The sequence below is a fragment of the Takifugu rubripes genome, chromosome 11, assembly GCF_901000725.2.
Source record: "Takifugu rubripes chromosome 11, fTakRub1.2, whole genome shotgun sequence".
Classification (NCBI taxonomy): domain Eukaryota; kingdom Metazoa; phylum Chordata; class Actinopteri; order Tetraodontiformes; family Tetraodontidae; genus Takifugu; species Takifugu rubripes.
The window spans coordinates 13,923,668-13,948,549 of NC_042295.1; the positions used below are offsets into that span (position 1 = coordinate 13,923,668).

At 45.2% G+C, this 24,882-nt stretch overlaps 3 protein-coding genes across 16 annotated transcripts in view; 2 read left to right on the forward strand and 1 right to left on the reverse strand.

Moving 5' to 3' along the window:
* ryr1b (ryanodine receptor 1b (skeletal)) overlaps positions 1 to 2,791 on the forward strand; it is a 40,256-nt gene extending 37,465 nt beyond the window's left edge. For all 14 annotated transcript variants that reach the window (XM_029843658.1, XM_029843665.1, XM_029843667.1 and 11 more), the window contains 9 exons: positions 49 to 182; positions 269 to 329; positions 403 to 549; positions 620 to 754; positions 835 to 991; positions 1,082 to 1,146; positions 1,228 to 1,328; positions 1,444 to 1,495; positions 1,574 to 2,791. In XM_029843658.1, coding sequence (XP_029699518.1) covers positions 49 to 182; positions 269 to 329; positions 403 to 549; positions 620 to 754; positions 835 to 991; positions 1,082 to 1,146; positions 1,228 to 1,328; positions 1,444 to 1,495; positions 1,574 to 1,669 — 948 coding nt within the window. In that variant the 3' untranslated portion in view covers positions 1,670 to 2,791. The remainder of the gene's footprint in view (positions 1 to 48; positions 183 to 268; positions 330 to 402; positions 550 to 619; positions 755 to 834; positions 992 to 1,081; positions 1,147 to 1,227; positions 1,329 to 1,443; positions 1,496 to 1,573) is intronic.
* A 608-nt stretch (positions 2,792 to 3,399) lies between these two features.
* LOC101073226 (galectin-4-like) lies at positions 3,400 to 7,224 on the forward strand. The gene is made up of 14 exons (XM_011608661.2): positions 3,400 to 3,557; positions 4,027 to 4,115; positions 4,295 to 4,496; positions 4,600 to 4,713; positions 4,901 to 4,924; positions 5,148 to 5,174; positions 5,379 to 5,467; positions 5,622 to 5,826; positions 5,905 to 6,018; positions 6,095 to 6,118; positions 6,211 to 6,240; positions 6,476 to 6,564; positions 6,754 to 6,919; positions 6,994 to 7,224. The coding sequence occupies exons 1-14, from the start codon at positions 3,519 to 3,521 to the stop codon at positions 7,138 to 7,140; spliced, it is 1,359 nt and encodes a 452-aa protein (XP_011606963.1). The 5' UTR covers positions 3,400 to 3,518; the 3' UTR covers positions 7,141 to 7,224.
* A 54-nt stretch (positions 7,225 to 7,278) lies between these two features.
* Positions 7,279 to 24,882, reverse strand: axl (AXL receptor tyrosine kinase). The gene is made up of 20 exons (XM_011608662.2): positions 24,270 to 24,882; positions 22,034 to 22,244; positions 21,595 to 21,695; positions 21,315 to 21,497; positions 19,857 to 19,937; positions 19,657 to 19,772; positions 18,259 to 18,454; positions 15,106 to 15,245; positions 14,867 to 15,011; positions 14,733 to 14,750; positions 13,891 to 14,017; positions 13,597 to 13,688; positions 12,244 to 12,339; positions 12,020 to 12,097; positions 11,716 to 11,808; positions 11,237 to 11,358; positions 10,607 to 10,716; positions 10,350 to 10,509; positions 10,102 to 10,238; positions 7,279 to 9,803 (listed from the first exon to the last, which is right to left on the reverse strand). Exons 1-20 carry the CDS (start codon positions 24,403 to 24,405, stop codon positions 9,344 to 9,346), a joined length of 2,802 nt encoding a protein of 933 aa, XP_011606964.2. The 5' UTR covers positions 24,406 to 24,882; the 3' UTR covers positions 7,279 to 9,343.

Sequence of the window (24,882 nt, forward strand, 5' to 3'; positions counted from 1 at the left end):
AACGACGCACACATTTCATGTTCTTTTATATGTTGCCTCGTTTTTCAGGTGCTGGACAAATACGGTGACATCTACGGCAGAGAGAGGATCGCAGAGTTGCTCGGCATGGACTTGGCCTCTCTGGACGTCAGCGCCATGACGCACGAGAAGAAGCCTGAACCAGACACTTCCATGTTCAGCTGGTCTGTTCAGGATGGCACTCTCACTGCATGAACTCTTCTTTAGGTGTAAATCAAGTCACAGCACAAACATCTGCCTCTCTCTGTAGGATAACATCTATCGATATTAAGTACCAGATCTGGAAGTTTGGCGTCGTATTTACGGACAATGTGAGTTAAAGACCTTTACGTTTAAAATCCGTTTGAATGTGTAAAGCCTGACGGCTCTGCTTCGTCTTCTCAGACTTTTCTGTACCTGGTTTGGTATTTCCTGATGTCTATTCTTGGACACTACAACAACTTCTTCTTTGCCGCTCATCTCCTGGACATCGCCATGGGGGTCAAAACGCTGCGCACCATTCTGTCTTCTGTGACTCACAACGGCAAACAGGTGTGTTCGCGTCCAACAAATGGTGTTTTTAAAAAAAATTACCCGGCACTAATGATGCCGACCCCTGCAGCTAATGATGACAGTGGGTCTGCTGGCCGTGGTGGTGTACCTTTACACGGTGGTGGCCTTCAACTTCTTCCGCAAGTTCTACAACAAGAGCGAGGACGAGGACGAACCGGACATGAAGTGCGACGACATGATGACTGTGAGTGATCGTAGGGGTAGTTCACACTGTATCGTGACATAAAGGTCCGTTTCTGAGGATGTTCTCACTCCGTCCCACAGTGTTACCTGTTCCACATGTACGTTGGCGTGCGTGCTGGTGGCGGCATAGGAGATGAGATTGAAGACCCAGCCGGCGACGAATACGAACTCTACCGGGTGGTCTTTGACATCACCTTCTTCTTCTTTGTCATTGTCATCCTGCTAGCTATCATCCAAGGTAAGGTTTTATTATTTTCTGATCATATTATGCTGCTGATTTCCAAATGCGTTGGTATGTTTTGGGTAAGGAACGGTTCCTGTCCCACAGGTTTAATCATCGACGCCTTTGGAGAGCTCAGAGACCAGCAGGAGCAGGTTAGAGAGGACATGGAGGTAAGGCTGTAGCTAATAACTTCTCATACTATTGATCGCAGAACAAACAGGGTTTATTTGAACTGTCGTCTTTCCCTCTAGACAAAGTGTTTTATATGTGGAATAGGAAGCGACTACTTTGACACGACGCCGCACGGCTTCGAGACGCACACCTTAGAGGAACATAACTTGGCCAACTACATGTGAGTCAGAGCCGAGGGATCGTTTAAAACTAAAGCGACATTAAACACGCATACGTCCTCCTGAAATAAGGTCGCGCTGTATATAATTTACCGGAATTTCCTTTTGTTTTCTCAGGTTCTTCCTCATGTATCTCATAAATAAAGACGAAACAGAACACACAGGACAGGTTTGCTTCCGTTCACGCTAAAGACACAGCTCTCATTGATTAAAGTTTACATTCTGCTCTCTTTCTGTGCGTTGTCAGGAATCTTACGTGTGGAAGATGTACCAGGAGCGATGCTGGGACTTCTTCCCTGCTGGAGACTGCTTCAGGAAGCAGTATGAGGATCAACTCGGGTAACCCGCTGCAGCGTCCACGTGCACATGAAGTAGATGAGAAACAACGAAGAGAAGAAACGTTACAAAAGGAATAATTGTTTATATGTTAGTTTTGTCCTTCGTGTGCACAAACTATGCATACCTGACTGCACTGTCCAAGCAGAATATTATCAGATACTATCAGAGAGGTTTAAAGAAAGTTTTTATTCTTCTCTAAAACACTACATGGCCTTTTTGTGTAAAATATGCATAGATTGCCTTGCATAGTATCGTTTTTATATACAACAGACTGTCAGTCACTCCTGCTGTAAACATGATAGTGCCTATAGCACCTGATACATACTTTTGCTTCCTATATTTAATTTCATTTTATTTAAGAATGCTGGCAACTGTCCAGACCGTGACTAGGCTCCTTTTGTTCCTCTGTAGACACTATGAACGAGTTCTCATGTGTGAACTCTGGTCAGATCAACACGTGACGAGGGCGTGACATTTACGTGTGAGCAGACATTAAGTCTTACACTGCATCCATGGATGGATGGATGTGTTCCCATCTGTGGCATGTAGTGTTGATGTTCCCACAGGCAGTGACACTTAAAAATGACCTATTTATTGCTTTTATTTTTGTTTGTTTCCAGTTGGAACATACTGATGACGGTTGTTGTCAGTGTGTTTCTGGTTCTATTACACTTGCATTGCACACACACCTTTTTTTTGTCTCGGTGCATTAAAAGTGTAGGTAATGAATGTATTTAATGTAAACATTTTGACTGCAGCGTCATCGGTAGAACAGTAACATCCCGACTGAGTGGGAGACTTGGATGAAAAGACATATTTTAAATAACCCACAGATACATATATTTATTTTTCTTTGAGTCAGGAAGAATCAAAAATGATCGTGCAATGGTTTTGCTGGGCAGGTGTGTGTTCTGGTCGTGACCCTCACCAGTGTGAAGGTACTGTGACTGACAAAAATGCCTATTTTGTGATCCAAAGGTCCAACTGGCATTTAAGTGCACACATAGGAATCTGCGGCAATCACTGGTTCTACCTGTGGCTTTGGTTTGCACAGAGGCAGCTAATGTCCTCTGAATGACCTGCAGGTTTCACTAAAGAATAAAGAAAAGTATTTTAAAAAACTGCAGCAGCGTGTCATACTGTGTGTTCACGTATAGTTTTTTTTGGTTTGTTTTTTTAAATAGATGCATTTGAATTTTTCTGTTTTCTGTGGGTGTGGCTGCTGGAGGGGTTCTGGCATTTAAAGTTCACTCCAAGACATTGAAATGACTGTTTTTGTACATTGAAACACATGACTTGTGTGGCAGACTGAATTCCTGTGTCGCTACGGTTTACTTCAGTAACTAGTGTTGCAGGTTCTACTTCCTGTTTGGCCAGATACCACTGAAAGATCAAATCTCCTATATCATAAAATCTCTTGGGTAATCTACCCGTAAAAAGTTCTGGGTTTATGTTTGAGTATAATATCGCTTCTGCAGCATTAATATTTGCTGCTTCAAAACTCAATCTCCCACACCGATGATCCTACATGAGCTTTTACTTATCAAACTACTTTCGCATCGCATATCACAGTTTTTTAATCTATATTTTATCGTCTACTTGGGATGATTTACAGTTTTAAACTGTTGACAGGTGTGTGCATACCACCCCCAGACTCAAAGGCTGCCACGCCCACCTCCTCAACCCGGGTGGCTGTTGACTTTGGGAATTGTGAGGATGTTTGGTGATGTCATGGTGGGTTTGGTTCCCAGCTCTCCTCCTCCCTGCTTTTTCTTATAACGCGTCGACCTGCACCTGAAATCAGATCCTGATCAGGATTTCGCCTGCGTGCTTGTCACACACACACTGCTGCCATGTCTTCCGGATTTGGAACTCAGTCGGTTTCCGACCCGGTAGGTACGGTGAATTCTGCGGAACTGGATTCATTAATGCCAGTCGGTGTGAAAGCGGTTTAGTCACGTTTGCTTCAGACGTGTTCTGGCCTCTAAACGTTGGTGTTCTGCATGGGACAAGCAGCAGGGACACTTTGTACTTGTGCGGACTACTTCAGTTCCTATTCAACAGCGCTGTGACTCTTTACATACAATATCACTCCGCTCTACAGGAGTTCTATTGATTAGCTGATTGGCAACAGTCGGTCTCCGGAACTATTTGTGTTGGCGGAACCAAATAAATAATAAAAACCATAATGTCGACTTTTCAAAATGCGCTTTTTTAAACTTCTGAACAAAATCAATATCCCATTTGAGGTCACAAATGGGATATTGATCACACCAGGAGGTTCAGCACAGCAGCACTCCCCCTCGCCTGATAAATGCCTAAATTTCAGTTTTGAGTCTTTTTCATGAAATGATTGTGCAGGCCATTCCCTACATGGGTCCCATTTCTGGAGGACTGAAGGAGGGGATGTCAGTTGTTGTCAAGGGTGTGGCACCTTTAAACATGACCAGGTTAGTAATTCTTGGATACTACACAAATTTAAGGCTAATATGTTCAAAGCAATAGTTTCCACTCTGTCTTAATCTCTAACCTCCTGTCTGGGCGTGGCAGCTTGGCAGCTCCTTCGATAAATCCTTGTACATCCACACCTTTGATTACTGACTCGGGGCCATTAATATCTGTCCCACAGGTTTGCAATCAACCTGCGCTGTGCCGAGTCGGATTCCAGTGACATCGCTCTTCACTTCAACCCCCGATTTGATGGCAAGGACAAGGTGGTCTTCAACGCCTTTAAGGGCGGCTCCTGGGGCTCAGAGGAGTTCTACCAAATGCCCCTCACCAAAGGGGAGGCCTTCGAGTTTGTCATCAAGGCGACCTCAGAGGCCTATAAGGTCAGGCAAAGCACAGATTGCACAGTATAATGTAACGCACACCTTGTGTGCTTGATTCCCTCAGATTACACATGGTATGGTGTATTTTGCCAATATGTTGCAGATTAAAGTGGATGGGAAGGACTTCTACACCTTTCACCATCGCATCCCCCTCGATCGGGTTTGCGCCATCGAGATAAAAGGAGACGTCTCCGTCCAAACGATTCATTTCATGGGGGTGAGACGTTGAGCTTTCACTTTCCATGTTGGGGCGGGTGATGTGGTAACAACCACAGGTTTGTGTCTGCACATGTTCGTTAATGGTCGTTATGAGGTTACCACATGAGAAGGCATATCCACAACTTTCTGTTTATCTTGTTTGTGTCGCATTGAATCATTCTAAGAATTACTTTTTAAAATTTTAGGGTCATACTTCGGGAGGACACGGAGTGAGTAGACAATATTTGTCAACTAACAAGAGTAACTGATGCTATTAATTACTATAATAAAATGACCATATATTATTACTGTTATGCTTGTATTTTTTTTTCTTCATCTGGATTTGCAGGGTCTAGTCCCACTTTTAAACCTTCTAGTGAGACTTCTGCTTGATACCTTTTGCGTGCATGATGTTTCGTAATTAAAAGCTCGCATATATTAATGTCATTACAGAGCAATGATGGCCAAGTCACCAACCCTGTAAGTTATCTGTATTTAATAGGCCAAAAGAACCAACTGTTGTCATGTTTACATCGAGTGTCAATGAGAAGGAATTGCAACAATAAGTTACTGGTCACATTACATTTTTCACTTTAACAGTGAAATTATCTAAAGTTAATTAAACAGTTGTTGGGTGTATGAGAATTGTGGAGGTTTATCTTATCATTTGTGTGCACTTTGCAGAAGATTCCCTATATGGGGCCCATTTATGGAGGCCTGAAGGATGGCATGTCAGTCAACATTCAGGGAACGGCTCATGAAGACATGGACAGGTATGGACAGGAAAAAGCTCCCTCGTTGAGGGAGATGTCACAACGTCTCAGTCTGTAGTTGTGTTTGTGCATGAGTGAAATCAGTCTAGTCTTGACACCTTTGCTGGGGGGTCTGGAGTAGTATCTAACTCAACAGCTCTCAAATATCTGGTAGTTTTATGATCAACCTGCGCTCTGCTGAGTCCGAGTCCAGCGACATCGCTCTTCACTTCAACCCTCGCTTTACTGGGTGGGACAAGGTGGTCTTCAACTCCTTTGAGAACGACTCCTGGGGCTCCGAGGAGAAGATTCGGTCCATGCCCTTCACCAAAGGCCAGCCCTTCAAAATTGTCTTCATGGTGACCACAGAGGGCTATCAGGTCGGGCAACGAACATTAGAATTTAATCATCGTTGATCATCGAAGCTAGAAATGATATTAACACGGATGTTTGTGCAGGTTAAAGTGGACGGGCAGGATTTCTACACCTTTTCCCATCGCATCCCCCTGGAGCGAGTGTGTGCCATTCACATAGCAGGACAAGTTTCCATCCAGTCTATTAAAGTCTTGGGGGTGAGACTTTAAAGTTTTGCTTTGGATGTAATGGTGGTCATTGTGACAAAGTTAAACGTTTTCCTTTGATTTGCAGGGTGCAACGACAGGACAACAGACGGCGAGTACACTTTGTTACATTTGACACATTCTTCTGTTCAAATTATTATTCGAACTTTGCTAATCAAACTTTATTTCTTCATGTCATTATAGAACACGAATGACCAGAAAGTCTTCAACCCTGTGAGTAAATTCTAGTTATGTAATATTGATTTTGAGGAGTGGGATGTTTTTTGATGTTACTATGAAACTTCAGAGCTTCACAGCTTAATTCTTTGATGACCTTAGAGGAATTTACAGTACACTAGATGTAATACATGAGTCACAGCTTGGTTAAAGTTTACCTTTTGGAAAACATGTGCAGTTAGGTAATCAATGCTGAGACATATTAGAGTTGAATGTTTCTTTTGTGTTCCAGGCTATTCCCTACAGTACCTTAATCCCAGGACAAATGTCCCCTGGCAGGACTTTTACCTTCAGAGGCAACGCTCTCAATGATGCAGACAGGTGTGTGTGTGTGTGTGTGTGTGTGTGTGTGTGTGTGTGTGTGTGTGTGTGTGTGTGTGTGTGTGTGTGTGTGTGTGTGTGTGTGTGTGTGTGTGTGTGTGTGTGTGTGTGTGTGTGTGTGTGTGTGTGTGTGTGAATGAATCTGTGCCCACGCAAGGTTTGACTGCCTTTTACAAATCTCTACTGCAGTTTTGCCATCAACTTCATGGAGAGCAAGTCCAACAACATAGCCCTGCATATCAACCCCAGGGTGAAGGACAAGATTGTTGTGAGAAACACCAAAATTGGAGGCATCTGGGACAAAGAGGAAAGAGAGCTCATCTTCAACCCCTTTGGTCCCGGGCTGTTCTTTGACGTAAGGGCTATCTACATTAAATCCAGTTTAATATATATCAACAAACCTGAATTCTGAAGCATTCTGTCTTCCAGATGTCGGTTACCTGTGACAATGACAAGTTTAAAGTGTCTGTGGATGGACAACACTTGTTTGATTACCACCACAAATTGAAACCCGTCAACATTATTGACAAGCTGGAGATTGTGGGTGATGTGGAGTTTTCCTACATTAGCTTCTGAGACCTAATGTTAGTCACAGTGACCATCTCATCATGTCTTGTGTTGGTCACCTGAATAAGGAAATAAACATTTGTGAATCATGAATGGATCTGGTGTGTATTTACTACCCTCTGCTGGAGTAAAGAAGGCACTACATTGTTTTGGAATTCATGATGGATGCATTTATTTCTTGTACAAAATACCTTATAGCTATTGTATAAAAACTGCTTAGCAACAATATAAAGGTAATTAACTGTATAATCCCAATTCAACCAATCATCTCAGTACATTTACCAGATCTATACACAAATACTGGCTGTCCGAAGGCACTGATGGTAATGTTGAGCTGTGAGCTTTCAGGCTGGTAATTGTTTAAAGGTGTGTTTTGTTTTTGTTTTTTCTTTTCTGTTGAAAATATTCCAAACACACACTGGTACTTAAAAATGTTAAAGATCAAATTAAAGCAGCGGCTCACTCTCAGCACCATTGTACCAAAGGTCACGTGAGTAATTCCCACTTTATCCCAACAATCGTTTCAGGAATACTGTTTTGTATGCAAGTACCGTCAATAGTGATATCCTTTTACATAAAGAAAACCTCTCAAACTGTGTACGAATAAGGCAAATATGTACAGTATATACTTCAAGATCAAAATAAGTGCATGTATTATACGACATCATTGAAGCAAAACTTTGGATAGCCAAACGTCCTTTTGGGTCTCTAATGCTGCTTTCTGTCTGTATTGTGGTGAAAACCCAATTCTATTTGCAGTACCTAGCCTGGACATGCAAATACAGTCCAGAACAGGTGGGATAATATTATGGAATACATTCTGTTGGACACCCCCCACCACCACCGAATCCATGCAGCTGTTGCTGTGATTGCCTCTTTGAAGCATGTGTGAGACATTAGAGACAGGATGAGCCAGAATGTCAATGAAAGATGGTAAAACACCAGAACAAAGATTAACATATAAACACATATAAACATTGGTGCAAAATGAAACCAGCATATTACTTTTTACAATTTCATTAAAAAAACACTGTGCTTAAGGCAGAAACAAAGCCGTGGCGTTGCCCCCAGCATTTGCCTTGTGTATCCCCGACATGTCTATACCTCCCTTTGTTCTTTTAATGGTTGCGGCCTTGTGATGTGAGCGGCACCTCTGTCCCTGATGAGCAAATACTAAGGTTCCGCACAGAGTCGGGAGGTGTCTGTGTGTAAATAATCATGGCTGCTTCATGCAGAATGAGCAATGCTCCAGCCTGAAGATGGCAGTGGGGCTGCTTGCTACATTAGGCCACACATTAACACAAGCGCGGTTTTTCATTGCTAACAAACGAGGCGTCTTTAAAGTCTTTAAAGCTTGCAGTAGAGTTTTCTTCATTTTTCACTTGGATTTCTCAGTCTGGCAGTGGTTGAGCTGAGTTCACAGCGCTTCATGAATCACGGGGGCGACTCATTCTGCACGCAGGTAGTTGTTTTTTTGCTGTTGCTGCTGGGACTGATTGTGCTGCAGCATTTTTACACTAGTAAGTACCTTCCTCCTGTCTAAAAGCATATTGCATTCACTTGTAAAAAAAACAACTGAAAAACTGTTTTTCCCGACTAATTTTTTCTGGTTTTCGGGGTAGTTGTTTTCTGAAATATCAAGGTACTTCAAAGTCCCACCAGAACCTCGCACCTGACCAGCTGATCCTGGAGGAACACACCTACTGTATGTCTAGGAGAGCTGAAGGGTTTGCATTCAGAACAACTGCAAAGTCTTCAACTGCCTGTGCAAAGTCGACCAATATTACTATCTTGACATAACTAAACAAGCTGGTTCTGTTTGCTTCCATTAAATTGAGCTCTCAATTAAGGAATGAATGCATTAAATGCTCTCTAAACTGGAAAAACTGTCCAAAAAACAGGGGAAAAAAACCCTCAGAAAAATTAGAAATGTTTCAAGCGAATGCAAAACGCTTCCCTATTCCTGCTGGTACATCATTCACACATTAACATTGATATTTAAATGTGCTCCTATTAAAGAAACAGGACATACGGTCTCTGTTCGACGGAATGTCTTTAGCTGTGTGTGCTTGTGCAAAGTATTTGTTGGGGGGGGGGGTTGAGGCTGCGCTCATTCGGCAGCGGGAGGCTGGATCCTGTTCTCGGACCTGCAGGAAAGCTGTGGCACACTTGGCAGTGACGAGTCCAGTCAGTGTTTTTAGGTGCACGGCCGTCACTGCCAGGCCATTTTCCTGGGCCCTTCCCTGTCCTCCAACAGCTCCACCGTTGGGGTGGGGGCCGGGGTGGGGTTGGGAGTCGAGTGGCAGGATGGGTGTAGAGGCAGTGTGGCTGCGGAGGATGACACCGGCATGTCCAGACTTTCCAGCGAGTCAGAGAGCGCACGGTTGGTCTCGTGCTGGGGACAGAGGACGTAGCGGTTCGGGTGGTGGACCTCCACTGTGGTCACAGAGTCCAGGCCTTTCAGGCAGAGCGGAGAAGGACCCCTGATGGGGTCTCGGCCTCCAACAGCTCCGAGCTCCATGGATGACTCGTCCATGTTTACGTACAGGATCTCATCTGGGTCCTGAGAGTCTGGCAGGTCCTCAAGGGCCTTTTCCAGCTCGCACCTCAAGGTCTCAAACGATGGGCGATCCTTTGGGCTCAGCAGCCAACAGGAAAACATCAGAGCGTAGCTGAAAATCAGGAAAAAGGAACAAGATTCCTGTTTATACACATGAAAAACGGTTTTATAGTTGATGTAGGAATGTTTTCAGGATCAGGTTTGTGATCCCATCTCCTATAGAAAAGAGAGAACTGCAAATTTATTAGGGCGAGTGCTGGGAACGGTCTGCGCAGCGAGTTTATGAGACTAAACATAAATAAAGAGATTGGAATTCCTCATTCAGGTCAGGAGATTTTTGCCTGATGAGGGGAAAAAAAGCCTTGTAAACCAAACATTTCTGAGGCTCATCAAGTGCAGAAAACACTCACATGCAGTCGAGACAGTCTGGAGGCTGTTTAAGACGGTTTCCCTGTCTCAAGTAATCATAAATCTCACTGTTTTCCACCCCCGGATATGGAGTCTGGCCCCGAGTGGCGATCTCCCACATGGTGACCCCGAACGACCACTGAGAGAGACAAACAGGCACTTCATCAGGTACAGGTCAAATGGTAGCCATAGAAACGACACACAGCCATGTCTAGGGTGACCTGATTTCTCAAGATGAGAGTGAACTCACCACGTCGCTCTTCGTGGTGTAGACTCGATCAGCCAAGCTTTCAATGGCGATCCATTTCACAGGCATCTTTGAGATCCTGCCCTGTCTGTAGTAGTCGCCATTGTAGATCTTCTTGGAGAGGCCGAAGTCAGCCACACAAACGTTCATGTTCTCGTTCAACCTGGGGGGGGATTCGTGCTCGGTAAATGCAAACATCATCCTAAAATACTGTAAAGTTGTTTCTCCTCTTAGTATCTTAGAGGAAGAACAAGGCTTACATGCAGTTGCGGGCTGCGAGGTCTCGATGGATGAAGTTCTTGCTGCTGAGGTACTCCATCCCTCGGGCAATATCAGTCATAAACTTCACTAGCATCTGAGACGGGAGGTACTGAAACAGATAAAGGACACGGGGTTTGAGCTACACTTTCCGTTCTGCCCAGCAGGGGGCAGCAGAGCTCACGTGTCTGAGGATGGATCTGCTGAGCTCAAACTGGGCGCCGCTGTTCAGGAACACCTTCTGTGTTTTTACACATCTGGACCTTTCAGAATTCTGCAGAAGCCTTGTTCTGATTCAGCTCTCAAAATGGCCCCGTCTTCCTGGCAAAGCGGCAAAAATCGGATTCCGAAAAAGCATCCCGTCCAACAACAAATAAAACTGCAGATTGCAAACAATGATCTCAGCGTGTGTGCGAGGCCAAGAACACGTCAGAGCCTCCGACAATGGGTTCACGCTAAACTGAACTTTGGATATCATTTTGCTGACAGAATTCACATGAACTGCTCACCCCTCAACTCATTAAGCTGGTAAATCATTTGGGAAAAGATGTGTCCTGCGGGGTTGTGCGTGAGTGTGCGTGTGTGTGTGTTTTGCTGACTCGACACATTTATTCTTTGCAGTCAAGACCTACCACAGGACAGTCTCCCAGTCTGGAGTAAAGCAGATAGCTATGCAGATCTCCATGTTTCATATAGGGCAAGATGACAACAGGGGAGGGGTAACCTTCGCTCTCTACAGTCTGCAGACACACACCTGTGATAACACACCAGATCACTATCAGAGACACACACTCATATCCAAGAGGACAGGTTTACTCAATAAGGGACAGTGTTGAGTTTAGTTTTCAGGATTTAACTTCATAAAGTGAACAGCGAATGCTTTATCTGCTCCAGGTTTGAAGAATTCTTCTAAATGTTTTCCAAACTGGAGAATCGGGGCTTTTTCAGAGATTAAAATGAGTCTAAATTAGCTTGGGAGTGTTACCCTGGTAATCCCTGGTCTGGATTGTGTTGAAATCTGAAATGGATTTACTGCCACTTAACAGATCCCAGCCGTAGATGAGGAAAAAAAGAATCAATTTTAGATTTAAATGAGGCTGATCTGATTTACCCAGGAGCCTCATGACGTTGGGGTGGTCAAACTCTTTCATGCAGGCGGCTTCGCGAAGGAAGTCTTCCATCTCCGTGCGGGTACAGATGGCAACTAGAAACAAAAACAGTGTATGGGGTGAGTTCACGTTAACAATTATTAATACCACAGACTTCAGCCTTTCTGGGGGGATATTAAATAGTTATAAATCTTCGGCAATTTGGGGAATCGCCCTTTCTCCAGCTGAAGAACTGTTTTCTGGCCACGGTTGTCATGTTTGACCTTTGACAGCCCTGATTTCTGGGAGCTTTTGCCGTTTACTCACTTTTCATAGTCTTGACAGCAACTTTGAGAACCGATTCCTCCTGCATCAACAGCCCTTCCATCACCGAGCCGAACTCTCCTGATGAGGAAACACGGTTTAAATGCAACATCGGTGACTTTCGTATCTCACAGTGACATGTGAAGGTCTTAACTGTTACTCTGTAGCTAGTACAAAACATTTTATAGTGTCAGACACATGAGGTGGAAACAAAAATGATTACAGACCTTCTCCCAGTGTTTTCCCAAGTGTTAGTTTATGTCTGTCCACCATTACGTCTTGTAGCTTCTGCTTCAGCTCATCACTGATGCCCAGGCTGTTCACTGAGGGGGGAGAAAAATGAGGATTTCAACCTTTTCCACTCCAGGTTAAAAGGGGTCGCTATTTATTCACTGCATTTAAAAGTCAGAGGACAACAAACATGCAAAAAAAACCAGTTCCTTAAAACAAAAGAGCACTCTCAGGAATCCAAAACTTAATCAGGCTATAAACAACGTCCTCTCAGAACACTCTTTAGCCGTCAAACGCCCAGCAGGGGACCTCACCGCAGTGGGGAGATGACGTCAAGGTTTACATTTCCCCGATTTCAGTCGTGAGCAGAAAGGTCCCGGCCAACTGGCCATCGTTGAGTTCGGTCTTGGCCAAGAGGCCTCGCTACAGATATTAGCTCTGTTTTCACATCTGGACCTGAATATGACAATTCCAACAACATGCGTAGATTCCCCCTCCAGCTGCTGCTCCACTATCAATCTGCCACAAGCCGAACAACAGTGCGCTCAGGCCACAAGCACGTAACAACACATGCTGGCGTGACCAACAATTAGCCAATGCATTCAATAAGCCGGGCCCAAGGGTTCTGTTTTACCCTGAGAATCATCCAAAAGTCCTGGTCAACACCAGCAGTGCAAATCCCACCCAAATCCATCTGACATGAGCCTGTCCCTTTTTTTCTCCCAGCATGCATTTCCCTTTTTACTCAGTTGCTTTTTATCCGAGCATCGCCCTCCCTCTGTCTCTTTCAGGTCATTTCTTTTTTTTTTTTTTTTGCCTTTTCTCTAAACTTTTGCCTTCTCCCGGCCTCTTTGTGGTTGTGGCAAGCTGAGACCTGCGTATGAGGTATGAGACAAATTTCATGTGTCCATCAGGGACAATGTCAAGGCTTGAATCCGTCCCAGCTGCGTGAAATCGGAATCCGGTGGCTGCGCTCACATCCACGCCACTCTTGTCTGTATTCCCGGGGACCTACGGGAATACTGGCTCGCGATAACGCAGACAGCTACTCCCCACTGAAGCATTACACCAGGACCACAGCGCCTCCCTCACAGGAGTGTTTCACCTCCAACCAGAGCCGTCATGAAACCCTTTAACTGATCGCAACCCGACCTTTTATTCAGCCAAAGGAAACTGCAGATCCGTCTCTTTCTTTCCCCTTTTCCCCCCCTTTCTTACTATCTACCCAGACAGAGGCAGGTTGGTGCATGCAGAGAGGCACATCTCCCACTGCTGCAGGTACAACCAGGCACAAATATTTGAAATGCCGTTGTTCTGAGCAGCTCGGGGGGGCAGAGCAGTAAACTCACACGTCGCTTCTGTTGTTCTGCGGCTGTAGGTCCGACGAGCACGGTACCTGACCACCAGCTCTCCGCTCTCCATCATGGGCTCAAACGCCTCCCTGTCAATGCAGAAATGAATGAATACACAGAGAGAATGTGACAGTTGGTGGGTTTTGATCTTTTTTTTTTGCTATCCTCTGCTCTAGAATGCCCTCATACATGTAGCAGGAAGGTCAAGGAACTAAAAACAAGTAAACTTTGGTTTGGAACAGCAATACGGTCCCTCCCTTCCACCCACGTGGAGCAAAACTGCCTACGCACCCGAATCTTGTCTCCTTTCGCCGCAGCTTGGCCACGTAAACAACCATGAGCACAGCCATGGACACGGCACCAGCAATGCCCATCACCACATACCACCAGTGCCAGGAAAATTCCGTGGGAGGGGGATCTGAGGGAGGACACAGCCGGGCATAAAGGAACATTCACAACCGCTGTTTAAAGGTTATGGATTATATATGACAGATTTTTTTTTAAATTTTACTAATTATAATCACCTGAGCCTCCACCTCTAATTTAAGAGCTTATAAAAACTTTACTTAAGCCAACACATAAACACATTTTAATCTGACGTAGACAAGATTTGGGGATCAAATAATTGGTCCCAACAGACTTAATGTATTATTACTATTGATGGGTTTATTTGTATTTATAAACTTGCCTTTCACTGTGTTTTTTTTTCTATTTTGATGTGTCATGCATTAATTCACAAATTTCCCGTGAGTGCACTCACAACCCTCTTCCACCAGTTCACACCCAGTCTCCTGCACTTTCACTGCCTCTTTCCAATCAGCCGTTCTTGTTTGAACCCTCTGCATTAGCCTAAGCTAACAGAGATGCTCCACTGTCTCCTTCTGTTATAAATATTTATGACGTGTCTCCTATTCAGCCCTCTTCCCCATTCTGTATGTCTGAGCTCCTCTCTTCTCCTTTTTTCTGTTCCTTCCTCCTTTCTGAGCTTCACAGGAAGGAACCCTCAGGCTCACGGAGGAGAAAGGAGAAGTCTCGTGGTGGAAGAAAGAGCATGAGATAATGTCCCTTCCTGGTCAATATGTGTCATTTCAGAGGTCATAGCAGAGTTTGAAAACCAGAAAAAAGTGACTCACCTCTAAATCCCTCCATTTCTGTGGGAGGAAAGAAAAAGGAGAATTCAAGATTTTTTCCCCCCCCTCAGCTTTAATCCAAACATTGTCTATGATCATTGTTATCTGCTAAATTTACATAAAGGTTTGCCACTCACCAGGACTGACAAGACTCAGAGTCTGTGAGGGGGTCCAGGGCCCCCTCCCTGCCCCGGTATAGGCACATACTCGGAAAGATACGTTGGACAACGGCATGGACAGGTTGATTGACAGCTCGGTGTCCAATCCAGTGTCCACATAAAACTGTCCATAGAAAAAGCCACAGTTGTCAGTATGAAATGATCCTGACATAAGCTGTCAGTTTGGCGAAGCCCGCGTGTGATCGTCCACGACTCACCTGCTGAGCGGCGGGGGTGCTGTACTCCACCATGTAGCCCTGCAGCTCCCCGTTGAGCCTTCCTGGAGGTCCCTCCCACGCCATTAACACTTCAGTCCCATTTAACACCGCGGTCACATTCACTGGTGGGTTTTCTGGCACTGGAACACAAAAAACAGCAAACGTCAGCGGCGTTTCTTTACATTACAACTGTTTATGTGTTCACAAAACAAAGAAGCAATGTATGAGGAATGATCAGGGTCCACCTGATAACCAGGGGAAATGGGGTTTGCTAGGTGTGTCTTGTTTTGACAGCCTAGATCCTCGAGAGTGCAGAAAAGGACACAGCTGTAAGGAGAAAATACCAAAGAATGTGGAGAATTCATCCAGGAGAAAAAAGGCAAATTTAGGGCAGCACAAACGGGCGAATGCACTCCATTCACGAGGCAACGGGGCCCACAGTGAGGTGAACTCAGACGCGTGCACGCCAATGCGTCTCCCAGTGCCTTTAATCCTTTAATCACTTTATCTGACATCATCATTTTTGAAACAGTGGGAACAGAATCTGCCGTTGTTGCAGACTGAAAAAGTAACAGAAAATAAATACCCACGCACGCCTCCGCCAGCACATGCAATAAGTCAGCCCGTGCTGCTACGTGTTGGGAAACATGGCCCAGCCTATGGATGATGCTATCAGGAGTCATTTGCTGGATGATTGTTTCCACATGTGCTCGCCGGTCCGCCTTCCAGCAGCAGTAACAACAACAATAAGAAACAACTCCAGCTCAAGTTTGCTAACGTAGTTCTTCTCCACCATTTCTGCCTCTCTATCTCTGGTTCCTTCTGTTTTCTTTCTGACGTTTTTCTTTCTTTCTTTCATCCAAGATGACTAACCCCCCCCCCCCCCCCCCCCCCCCTCGACTTTTTTTCCCCCTCGCTGCCTTCTCTGAGGTAATGCTACTCTCTTTGTTGCCATGGAGCCATAAACGCAATAGAACAAAGATGTAATTTGTCCACACATACAAAAAAAAACTGGCAGAAGGGTCTAGAAAATAAACATTTTTTATTGAATTAACAGGAGTTGCAAAATGCATTGTGTTTAAGCACTTCAGCCTTTTCCCTGGATATGCTGAAAAACTATTAGATTTTTGCTGGGTGTGTGAGAGCAACACCGTTAAAGTTGAGACAAGGATTTTAAAAAAAGGAGGTCGCCCTTCAGGGGAGGGATGATTCATTACCCTGGCGTCTGCCTGTTTTCCATCACTGCAAACAAACTGGTGTCATCAGCAATATTCACCTCCACTTTAGTGGGAGAATAATCTACTGTCTGTCTTTAATCACTTCTTTTGTAATGCCTGGCAGCATTAAAAGGGGCCTTAATGTGACACATGTGTTTGTGTGTGGTTACGCTCCTGCCTCACTTCCATCAGGACAGTTTATACCGTGAACATATTTGAAACCCAATTATTTCTACAGCTTTATGAACCAGAATGTTACATTGCTCCCTTCCTCTGTCGACGATGACCCACGACCCCCTTCTGTTCTCTCATCCTTGGGGAAAAGTCGTGGGCTCTGGGAAAACAGCAAATGAGTGTTTTCTCAAAGTGCCTCCGTCCCTCATTTCCCCTGCACTTCTATCCATTCCTTCCACAGTCCCACCCCAGACCTCTTTGTTTTTGTTTTTTTCCCACAGTGCCTTGCAGTATATGTTGCGAAAAAGCATCGCGGGTCTTCTGAGGTCAAATCGAAAGGGGAAATGAGAGCCGGCAGAAGCGAGAGACTGGAATAAAAAATAAAAATGGATATTTTTACCAGGATGACACACTTAAGGAACAATGCAGCACGTTTCCAAACTATTACTGATGAAAAACAAATCAGCTGAAAGAAATTCCAGAGGAAGGACTGAAAAATAAAAACCTCAGCACTCAAAACAAAGAGATGTGGACACTGCGTGATGATCCAAGTCTCCCCTTCATTCTTCCACTTCTCTGACCTTCAGTGTTTCCTGAACTATCTCTGAGCACCAGCTGAGGCTTATCGGCTGTTCCCTCATTGTCCAGGCTGTTAGGACAAGTGCGGGGAGCGCGGACAACGAAACTCCAAGAATTTGTGATTCATTTCGCAATAATAAAGAAGTGAAACCTGAAAAGCCAAAATGCCGTCACATCAGACAGCCACTTCTCGCCTCTCTTGATTTTATTCACTACATTTCTTCCCTTTTCTAACAGTGAGAATCTGCATCGCAGTATTCAGATTACTGCTAGCTTCCATTACGGAAAGCCCCAGCATCCCTACAGTTGCATATCTCTCCTCTTAGTATACACTCTTTCCACTCTTGTTCATCCAGTATGAGCTGGCATGGAAAATCCCACCTCAGTTTATACTGAAGCACACAGCAGCTCAACATTTGAGATTGGACAGAGAGCTATGAACCCACATGAGGAGAGTTTAAGGTCCCTCCTTCTCTCCAGGACCGACTCTGCCAGCCCAGAGTTTACATTTCAATAGGAGTGTGTAGAGGTACAGTAACGCGTCTGGCATCCGTTATAAACAGACCAAAAGAGGCAGGACGGATTACCGTCAGTAACAGTCGACTGTAACTTCAACCTGAAACCCTGACTCAGTTTGAGTCAAGACGAGAACCGTCGCCACGGCGCAGAGGGCTCAATCCTCCATCCCAAACAAGCTCATAAAAATGTGTCTTGCTGGAGAAAAGTGAATGACTCACCATGAATGTGGCTACTGTACCCAAAGACCACCACCCAGACCACGCTGAATGGGCTCTGTTTGAATTCATTTTAAGTAGGATTCCAGTTTATTTCAACATTATTTAAACTACCTAAATGTAGTTGAATGTGCTCGGTGTGCTTGATACGTTTTGCTCCGGGTCATACTCTGACAGATCCTACTCCCTGTAAGCTGCTATTTTTAAAGACTTAAAGACTAATAACGTAAACCTTTGTGCATTTTTACTGCCCGCTTTTAATAATTAAGCTTCGGAACAGACATAAGAAAGTTTAAACTGCTATCGTATCAGGACGTTAAGGCCCACTCAGGAGTGGGAGGAAACCTGGACTTAGAACCAGTAGCCAGATAACCTTAAACGTGACCGACTTCAGAGGGAGTGATCCCACACTTACTGAAAACAAACATGTCCTCACTCAGAAGACTCACCTCCTTCTTTGGTGCGCAGTTCAACCCAGGGTGACCAGTCAGACGGGCCCTGGCTGCTGTGACAGGCGACCCTGACAGCGTAAGAGCTGTGGGGCTCCAGGTCCTCGATCAGGTGTGTGATGGGTGGGATGTCCACGTTCTGGTTGTGGATCAGCTCATCGGGCTGTTCCTCGAGGTCCTCGCTCAGGTGTTTGGCCTATAGGGGTTAAAGGGCAAAGATTTGTGGAGGAATCACTCAAATAAAAAAAAAAAGGGCATTAAAACCTGACCATTTTAAAAAGCCAGGATCAGCCAGGTGAAGAGCAGAAGGTTTGAACGACAATTTTAAAAAAAAAAGGAGAGTGGAAGAAACGTGTTGACTCTGCGAAGGCTGTGGTAAACACATTTAAAGAGGAACACAAGGCAGGAAAAAATACTGCAGCAATTTTCAAACCACATTAAAGTTACTGCTGCTCACTGCTGTGCTGCTCATTAAAACGGCTCCTCGAGGCTACAGAGAGCACGTCTTAGGGTGGGCTTCACATTAAAAAGCTTAAGAAAACAATAAATACATGAGCAACCACAGATTAAACATATTACGTGTCCTCATATGAAGCAGGTACAATATTATATGTGTATTCAGAAGTCCAGGAGAAAAGTGGATGGATATTTATTCCTGGGTGGAGGATTCCAAAACAATATTCTATGAATCAGGAGAGTTTGAGTGTGTGTGAGAGAGTCATTCCTAACCAGATGAATCACTGTCCAGCTTGAGAACTGCATTTAATCAAATTGTACAGCTCATCCCTGAGTCACGCTTGTGGCTACATTCTCCTTGTATGGCCCAAACTCACGATACCTACTGTCAATTCTTTCTTTCTGTCCTTCTCTCTGTAGCCTGGTTTTTTTGTTTCTCAGTGCAGCACAATGAGCCATTAAATTCAGATTTTTGCCCCTTTCTGCAGAGGCTGGCCCCTCGCCTCGTTCCCCTGTGAGGGGGTAACGGATGGTCGAAGGGAGGGAGCGAGAAAATAAAGAGGTACGAGGGGCAGCTTTATTAGAACCAGACGTCTATGGGTGGTGCTGCATTGCTTTTTTCTCGAGGAGAAAACGTCCCTCCTCTCAGCTAGAAACTCCAGCAGCCAGAGCAAAGTGTAGTGGCAGAGAGACACTGACGTAGAGAGAGAGAGAGAGGGGGAGAGGGAGTGGTACTACAAAAGATTAATCCAGAGGGCCACTTTCCCAGAGTGAAACCTGATCTGCAGCTACAGGAATAAAGCAGGGAAGGGATGACATGTGGAAGATAGGGATAACTATAGTTTAAGGTAAAACTTGCAAAAGGTGAGGCGTTGTCTCTGAACGACAAAGACAAACAATGGCGGCATTTCTGTCACACACACAATCTTGTTCTTTTTTTACCTGCACAGAACAGTGAATTATTGGGTAGTCCCCCCCAAACCCAGGCGTCCATGACAGACGGAGACTGGACTGAGTTATCTCTACAGCTCTGACATGTTTGGGTCGGGATGGAAGAACTGAAGAAGAAGGAAATGAAATGATTAAAATAATAAAGAGCGTCTAAATGGAGGTGGCAGAAATGCTGTCGCGGCTCCACCTACCAGTGATGGTACCAGATCCAGATGTAGCCACACCTTTGCGGTTGTGAGCCTCACAGGAAAACGTGCTGGTCCTGTTTAAACCTGGATGAAACAAAATGAAACAAAATGAATGACTTTAACTCATTCGTGGCCCGAGGAATGCAGTCATCAGCGCTGGAATCGGCGACCAGCGACGTTGAAAGGCAACACAAACACTGGAACATGTGACTCTTTTTTATCGGCGTTATCTAACACCCAAACATTGTCCGCTGGCCACAGACGGCTCACACGCAGCCACACAGCGCGTTGTTTTGTGAGAACACACCATGCCTCCATTGTGTCACGGCCGGAAAAGCGACAGGGAGTGTGACTCTTGTGAAGGATTGTGAGGGAGAAGAGGAAGGAGGAAGGAGCTGGGGATGAGCACTAGAGTGGTGCGGGTGAACGAACAGCTCATCAGATTGTCTCAGGATTGCGACACTTTACTTTTTTTCCTTTCCTTCCCCATCTCAAAACCACAACACAACATCCCCTGATCAGCTGATTAAATCTGCCATTTGTTGACCACAGTGACTGGGACATGGAACTGGACCTCAGGCTGAAGGCTTTCACTATAAATAAAGCTCATGCTTGGATTCTTTCTCATTCAGAACTCATTAGCATTGATGTAACACCATCAAAGCAAAAAGGGCATGATGTGCAGATCATATACATCATAGTTCAAGGTGAACTAAGACTTTCTTTACTTCTGCCTTGGTTGGGGCTGGTGGTCTGCCAGAGGCAGCCAGCTGCCCATTCCAGAGACGTGAGTGTTGGTTACCATCAAAGGGGTCCTGGTCGACACCAACCAGCCTGCTGTGATGAGTCAAACCAGATTCTTCCCTCTGACTCACTGGGCTCTGATTTTTATCACTGAGATTCCTTTCAGTGCTTATTTATCTCTCCTCACCCGACTATTGTTCATCTCCACATGTTCAGCCATTGGACACATGACCACAAGGCAAATCCTTGATGGCTTCGTGCACTTATGTGGGTCAGCCTGAGCTCTCCATGGGGGAAAATGTGGTTAATGTGGGGTTTTGTTTCAGCCATTGCAGAGCTTTTGAACCCATCGAAGACAGTTGTTATGTTGCTTTTGAAGTCCTACATAATTATTATCCTACAGTAAATTAAACCAAAACCAGTGGGTACAAATTTGTCCTGTAAATCAAAAACTCTGTTAGTTGGATTCACAAATTATACTTTCATATATAACCTTAAAGTTAGACAGAATCATGACTTTATTTCAACCTGATAAAACTCAGCTGCTGATTGCCTATTAATAATGTAAAAAGATGCGTTTGGGTGCACCTGCAGCAGCAACACTGCATGTTGCTCATTTACGTAGACCTTTAACACTACACAACTCATTTCTGTAACTCCATACGACATTTGCACTCATATATTCTGCTGCTGAGATAAGAAAATGAAAGACAATACCTGTCAGGTTGAAGGTAGAAGGCGAGAGAGCAACTGGGTCTGTTAGGGAGTTGAGGGGAGCACCATCCTGCAGCCAGATGACCCTGACAGGCTCTGGAGGGCCGTGGGCCACGCAGCTCAGGCTCAGGGACACGTTGGCCTCCACAGACATGTGTTGGGGTTCCACAGAGAAATGTGGAAGACCTGAGGAAGAAACAGCTGAATGAGGACTTTCAAAAAGCCAGATTTGGCGCACTTGGGTTTAATTTTGTAGATATTATGGAATGGATGAGGAGCTCACCCTCGAGCTGAATGCTTCCCTCTTTGGAAAAGATCTCCTGTTCTTCTGACAAAACGGCACATTGATAGGAGCCCATGTCTGAAAGCTGAACCTTCTCGATTCTGTTGAGATGCGATAAAAGTCAAGTAAAGATCAGGCAATGGTAAAGTCAGACGGGGGCATAAATATGTATAAACCCTGATTAATTTCCTTTAGGACTTTATGATCCCATCAAGCAGGATTAAATACATGAATCTAGATCAAAAATTAAAGTGGCCTCAAATGGCTGATGTAAGCTGTCGCCTGGTTAAGCAGGTAACAGGGTGAGGTGGAGGAACAGGAAATAAAAACAATCACAGCGGCTGCATTACAGACATTTTTAGGACAGGTGGGGCTGCGACAGCTCAGGAGAAGGTTTATCCTAACATTTCGGTAGGCAGAACAGAGAGGTTCCACCCACCTGAGCGTGCTAATGACAGTCCAACTGTTGCCGCCAGTGTGGACCTGGAACTGGTTGGTGTCCGTGTAATGAAGCGGCACACTATCTCTCAGCCAGAGCACATCAGGGGGGTCCTCTTCTTCTCCCCCTGTGCCTCTCAGGGTGCAGTCCATGACAACAGGCTTTCCCAATGAAGAGATGACAGTCCTGGGATTCTGCTCAAACACCAGATCTTTGGTTGGGGGAGGGGGAGGGGGAGGGGGGGAAGGCTTGGGTTAATTATTCTCTCAAATCTAAAAAAAAAATCAGGAAAGGTGCTTTTATTTTGAAGTCCGGTTTTGAACGGAGCCCCTTATCTTGTGCCCCTCACTAACAGAGAGGCTGACCTGAGCGGGACCGTGCTGATAGTGGGACAAAGGCTCCTTGTTAGAAGACGGCAGCTCCTGCTGCACCATCAGTGCCAGACACAACCACGAGAAATATCAATGTTTCTACAGAGCAATGTTAAAACGCATATACAGGGGGGGCAGACATGCCTTACAGGATCAAAAAGGATTCTTTTATCAAAATAAACATTTCCAAAAAAGTGGACAGCCTCTGCAGAAGGCGCCAAACGTCTTGTTCTGAAAAAATAGTAACAGGAAAAATGCAAACTTGGCTTCAGCACAGAATAAATCACCTCACTTCACTGAATGATGCCTAAAGATTTTCTCAAGCTTGTCAAGCGGCCCGCCCAGTGTGTTTCATGAGCCACCTTTGACATCTGACCCCCCCCTCACTGTGACCTGCAGGACCCCACTGCATCTCCCTGAAATACTTGGCCTTGGACCTTATTTAGAAGTCCGGTTCTGTAGAAGTGCGAGTGATACACAAACATAAGCCAGCATTCAATAAACTTCTTCTGGGAGAGTGCTGAGCTCCACAACGCCCCCTTAACACACACACACACACACACACACACACACACATACACACACACTCTTTTTCTGTGCGCTTTTTGGCATTAAAAGTCATTCCTCCCCTCATTTTCAAGCTTGGCTGAGCACTTTGAAGAAACCGCGCAGCCCTGACTTTTTTCACCGTCATAGCCAACAAAACCAGACCCACTTTCCTGCGCCGTCTCTTCGGGCTGCATTGATACAATACTAAGCCCATAAAGCTTTTATGAGAAGTCAGAGACATCGGGTCGCGTGTGATCATTTAGGCCAAACTACCCCCCCCCCCTTTTGTCCCCACGCTTCCCTACGTCCAGTCTCCCTCCACATTATCCCTTCACAGTAAATGCCTGGATGTTAAATGTCATAGACACAAAATCCCAACACAGTCCAAGCATGTATCTCCTCTCACCCCCTCCTTCATGTCTCTGGCTCTTGTTACCCCCCCCACACCACCACCACCACGTCTGCACTTTTGCCCTTTTATCATTTAGACTTCTTTTCATGCCATTCCACCGATTCATAGCTACATGGTTTTCCACCTCCCCTCCGAACTGGCTCTTTCACTCTGGCTCCCTGATCCCATCCATCATTCTGGTGCTTCAGTCTGAGTCAGAGCAGCTCTGACTCACAAACCAAAACATTTGCCCCCTGAACCCCCCATTCCACAGTCCTGAGCTGCAGGTTCCTGCTGCATACATAAAGGAAGTGAGACATTGATTAAGATTGTCTTCAGACCCGTGGCCAAGGAATCATAAATCACAGCAGCATGTGGAAGAGTCTGTCCTTTCAGGGTGACAGTAATGGCCAAAACACATGACCTGACAGGTGAAGGCCCCTGTGGAGATGTTTTTAAGACAGAGGTCTGTCTTGTCTGTCCCCAAAATGCATTTCTCGAACATTGCTTCACTTCCCTGAGGGATTTATTTTAAGTCCATGCCTGGAATTCAGACCTTAAAATTCTTCAAATACCACAACTAATGTGAGTCCCTGTTTGGATTCCAACAAGAGTTCACACTGCCGATGATTCCTCCTCAGAAACCACCATTCTCTCCTCTCTCGTCTTAAAATCTTCTCCAGGAGCCGAAGAGATTCTCTCCCTCACACTTTACCTGCTGCTGAATAACTGCTCGATAAGGGGGGAAAGACTCCAAGTGGTTTTAAACAGCGTTTCGTGCGTAATGAATCGTGCTGGCCAGATGTTGAAGCTGCAGCTGCGGTTATGTATTTGCAACCCCAAAACAAATTAATTCTTAGAGAGAAGGAATCGAAAACAGGCTGCTAATTGGTCGTTAACGCCAGAGCTGGACTGGAAGGCTTACCTGTCAGCGTACTGGTGGCTACACACCTCCAGGAGCAAAAAGTGACGGCGAAGATCCAAATCAACATTTCCGAGGTGCAGATTTTCCTTGGCTTCATGATATTAGCAGCCGTCGTCAGAACCTTGACGGGCTCCATCTGCACATCTCAGCAGCGGGTAAACTTCAGTGACTCTTGAGTTGGCGTTGAAAATGTGATCAAAGCAACCCCCCCTCGTTTCAATTCCCCTTTCAAAGAAAGAAGTCGGAGCTCCTCAGAGGTGCTGCTGTGTTCCTCTGCTGCCGTGAATCTTCATGACGCTATGCAAGACTTTTTCCACAAAAAGCGCAACAACGTCTCCGACCAGCTGATCGAGTTGTCCAAAGTTGTCGAGTCTATTTCTGGCGACCGAGGCAGTATTTTTAAATCAGTGTTTCCCCGCACTCTGTTGTCCAAACTCTTCCTTCCCAGGCCACCGGTTTCTTCACACTCCCGCAGACGTTCCTTTGGTTTTTTCTTTTCCCTCTCTCCACCGTCAAATAGGATTCAAATTCCTCAGCCCGAGTTCTTTCCACCCTCTTAACCCTCCCCCTCCTCTCCTCAGAGGATGTGAGAAACCCCGCCGAATGCTGATTG

What these genes read in the sequence shown, in the direction of transcription:
- LOC101073226 (XM_011608661.2), top strand. Translation starts at nt 3,519, where the DNA reads ATGTCTTCCGGATTTGGAACTCAGTCGGTTTCCGACCCG. An exon ending in ATACTTCGGGAGGACACGGA is followed by an intron (nt 4,925 to 5,147) that starts GTGAGTAGACAA and finishes ATGTCATTACAG; the next exon opens with AGCAATGATGGCCAAGTCAC. An exon ending in TGACCACAGAGGGCTATCAG is followed by an intron (nt 5,827 to 5,904) that starts GTCGGGCAACGA and finishes ATGTTTGTGCAG; the next exon opens with GTTAAAGTGGACGGGCAGGA.
- axl (XM_011608662.2), bottom strand. Translation starts at nt 24,405, where the DNA reads ATGGAGCCCGTCAAGGTTCTGACGACGGCTGCTAATATCATGAAGCCA. An exon ending in TGCTGTCAAGACTATGAAAA is followed by an intron (nt 11,809 to 12,019) that starts GTGAGTAAACGG and finishes TTTTGTTTCTAG; the next exon opens with TTGCCATCTGTACCCGCACG. An exon ending in CCAGACTGTCTCGACTGCAT is followed by an intron (nt 9,804 to 10,101) that starts GTGAGTGTTTTC and finishes CCTGATTTTCAG; the next exon opens with CTACGCTCTGATGTTTTCCT.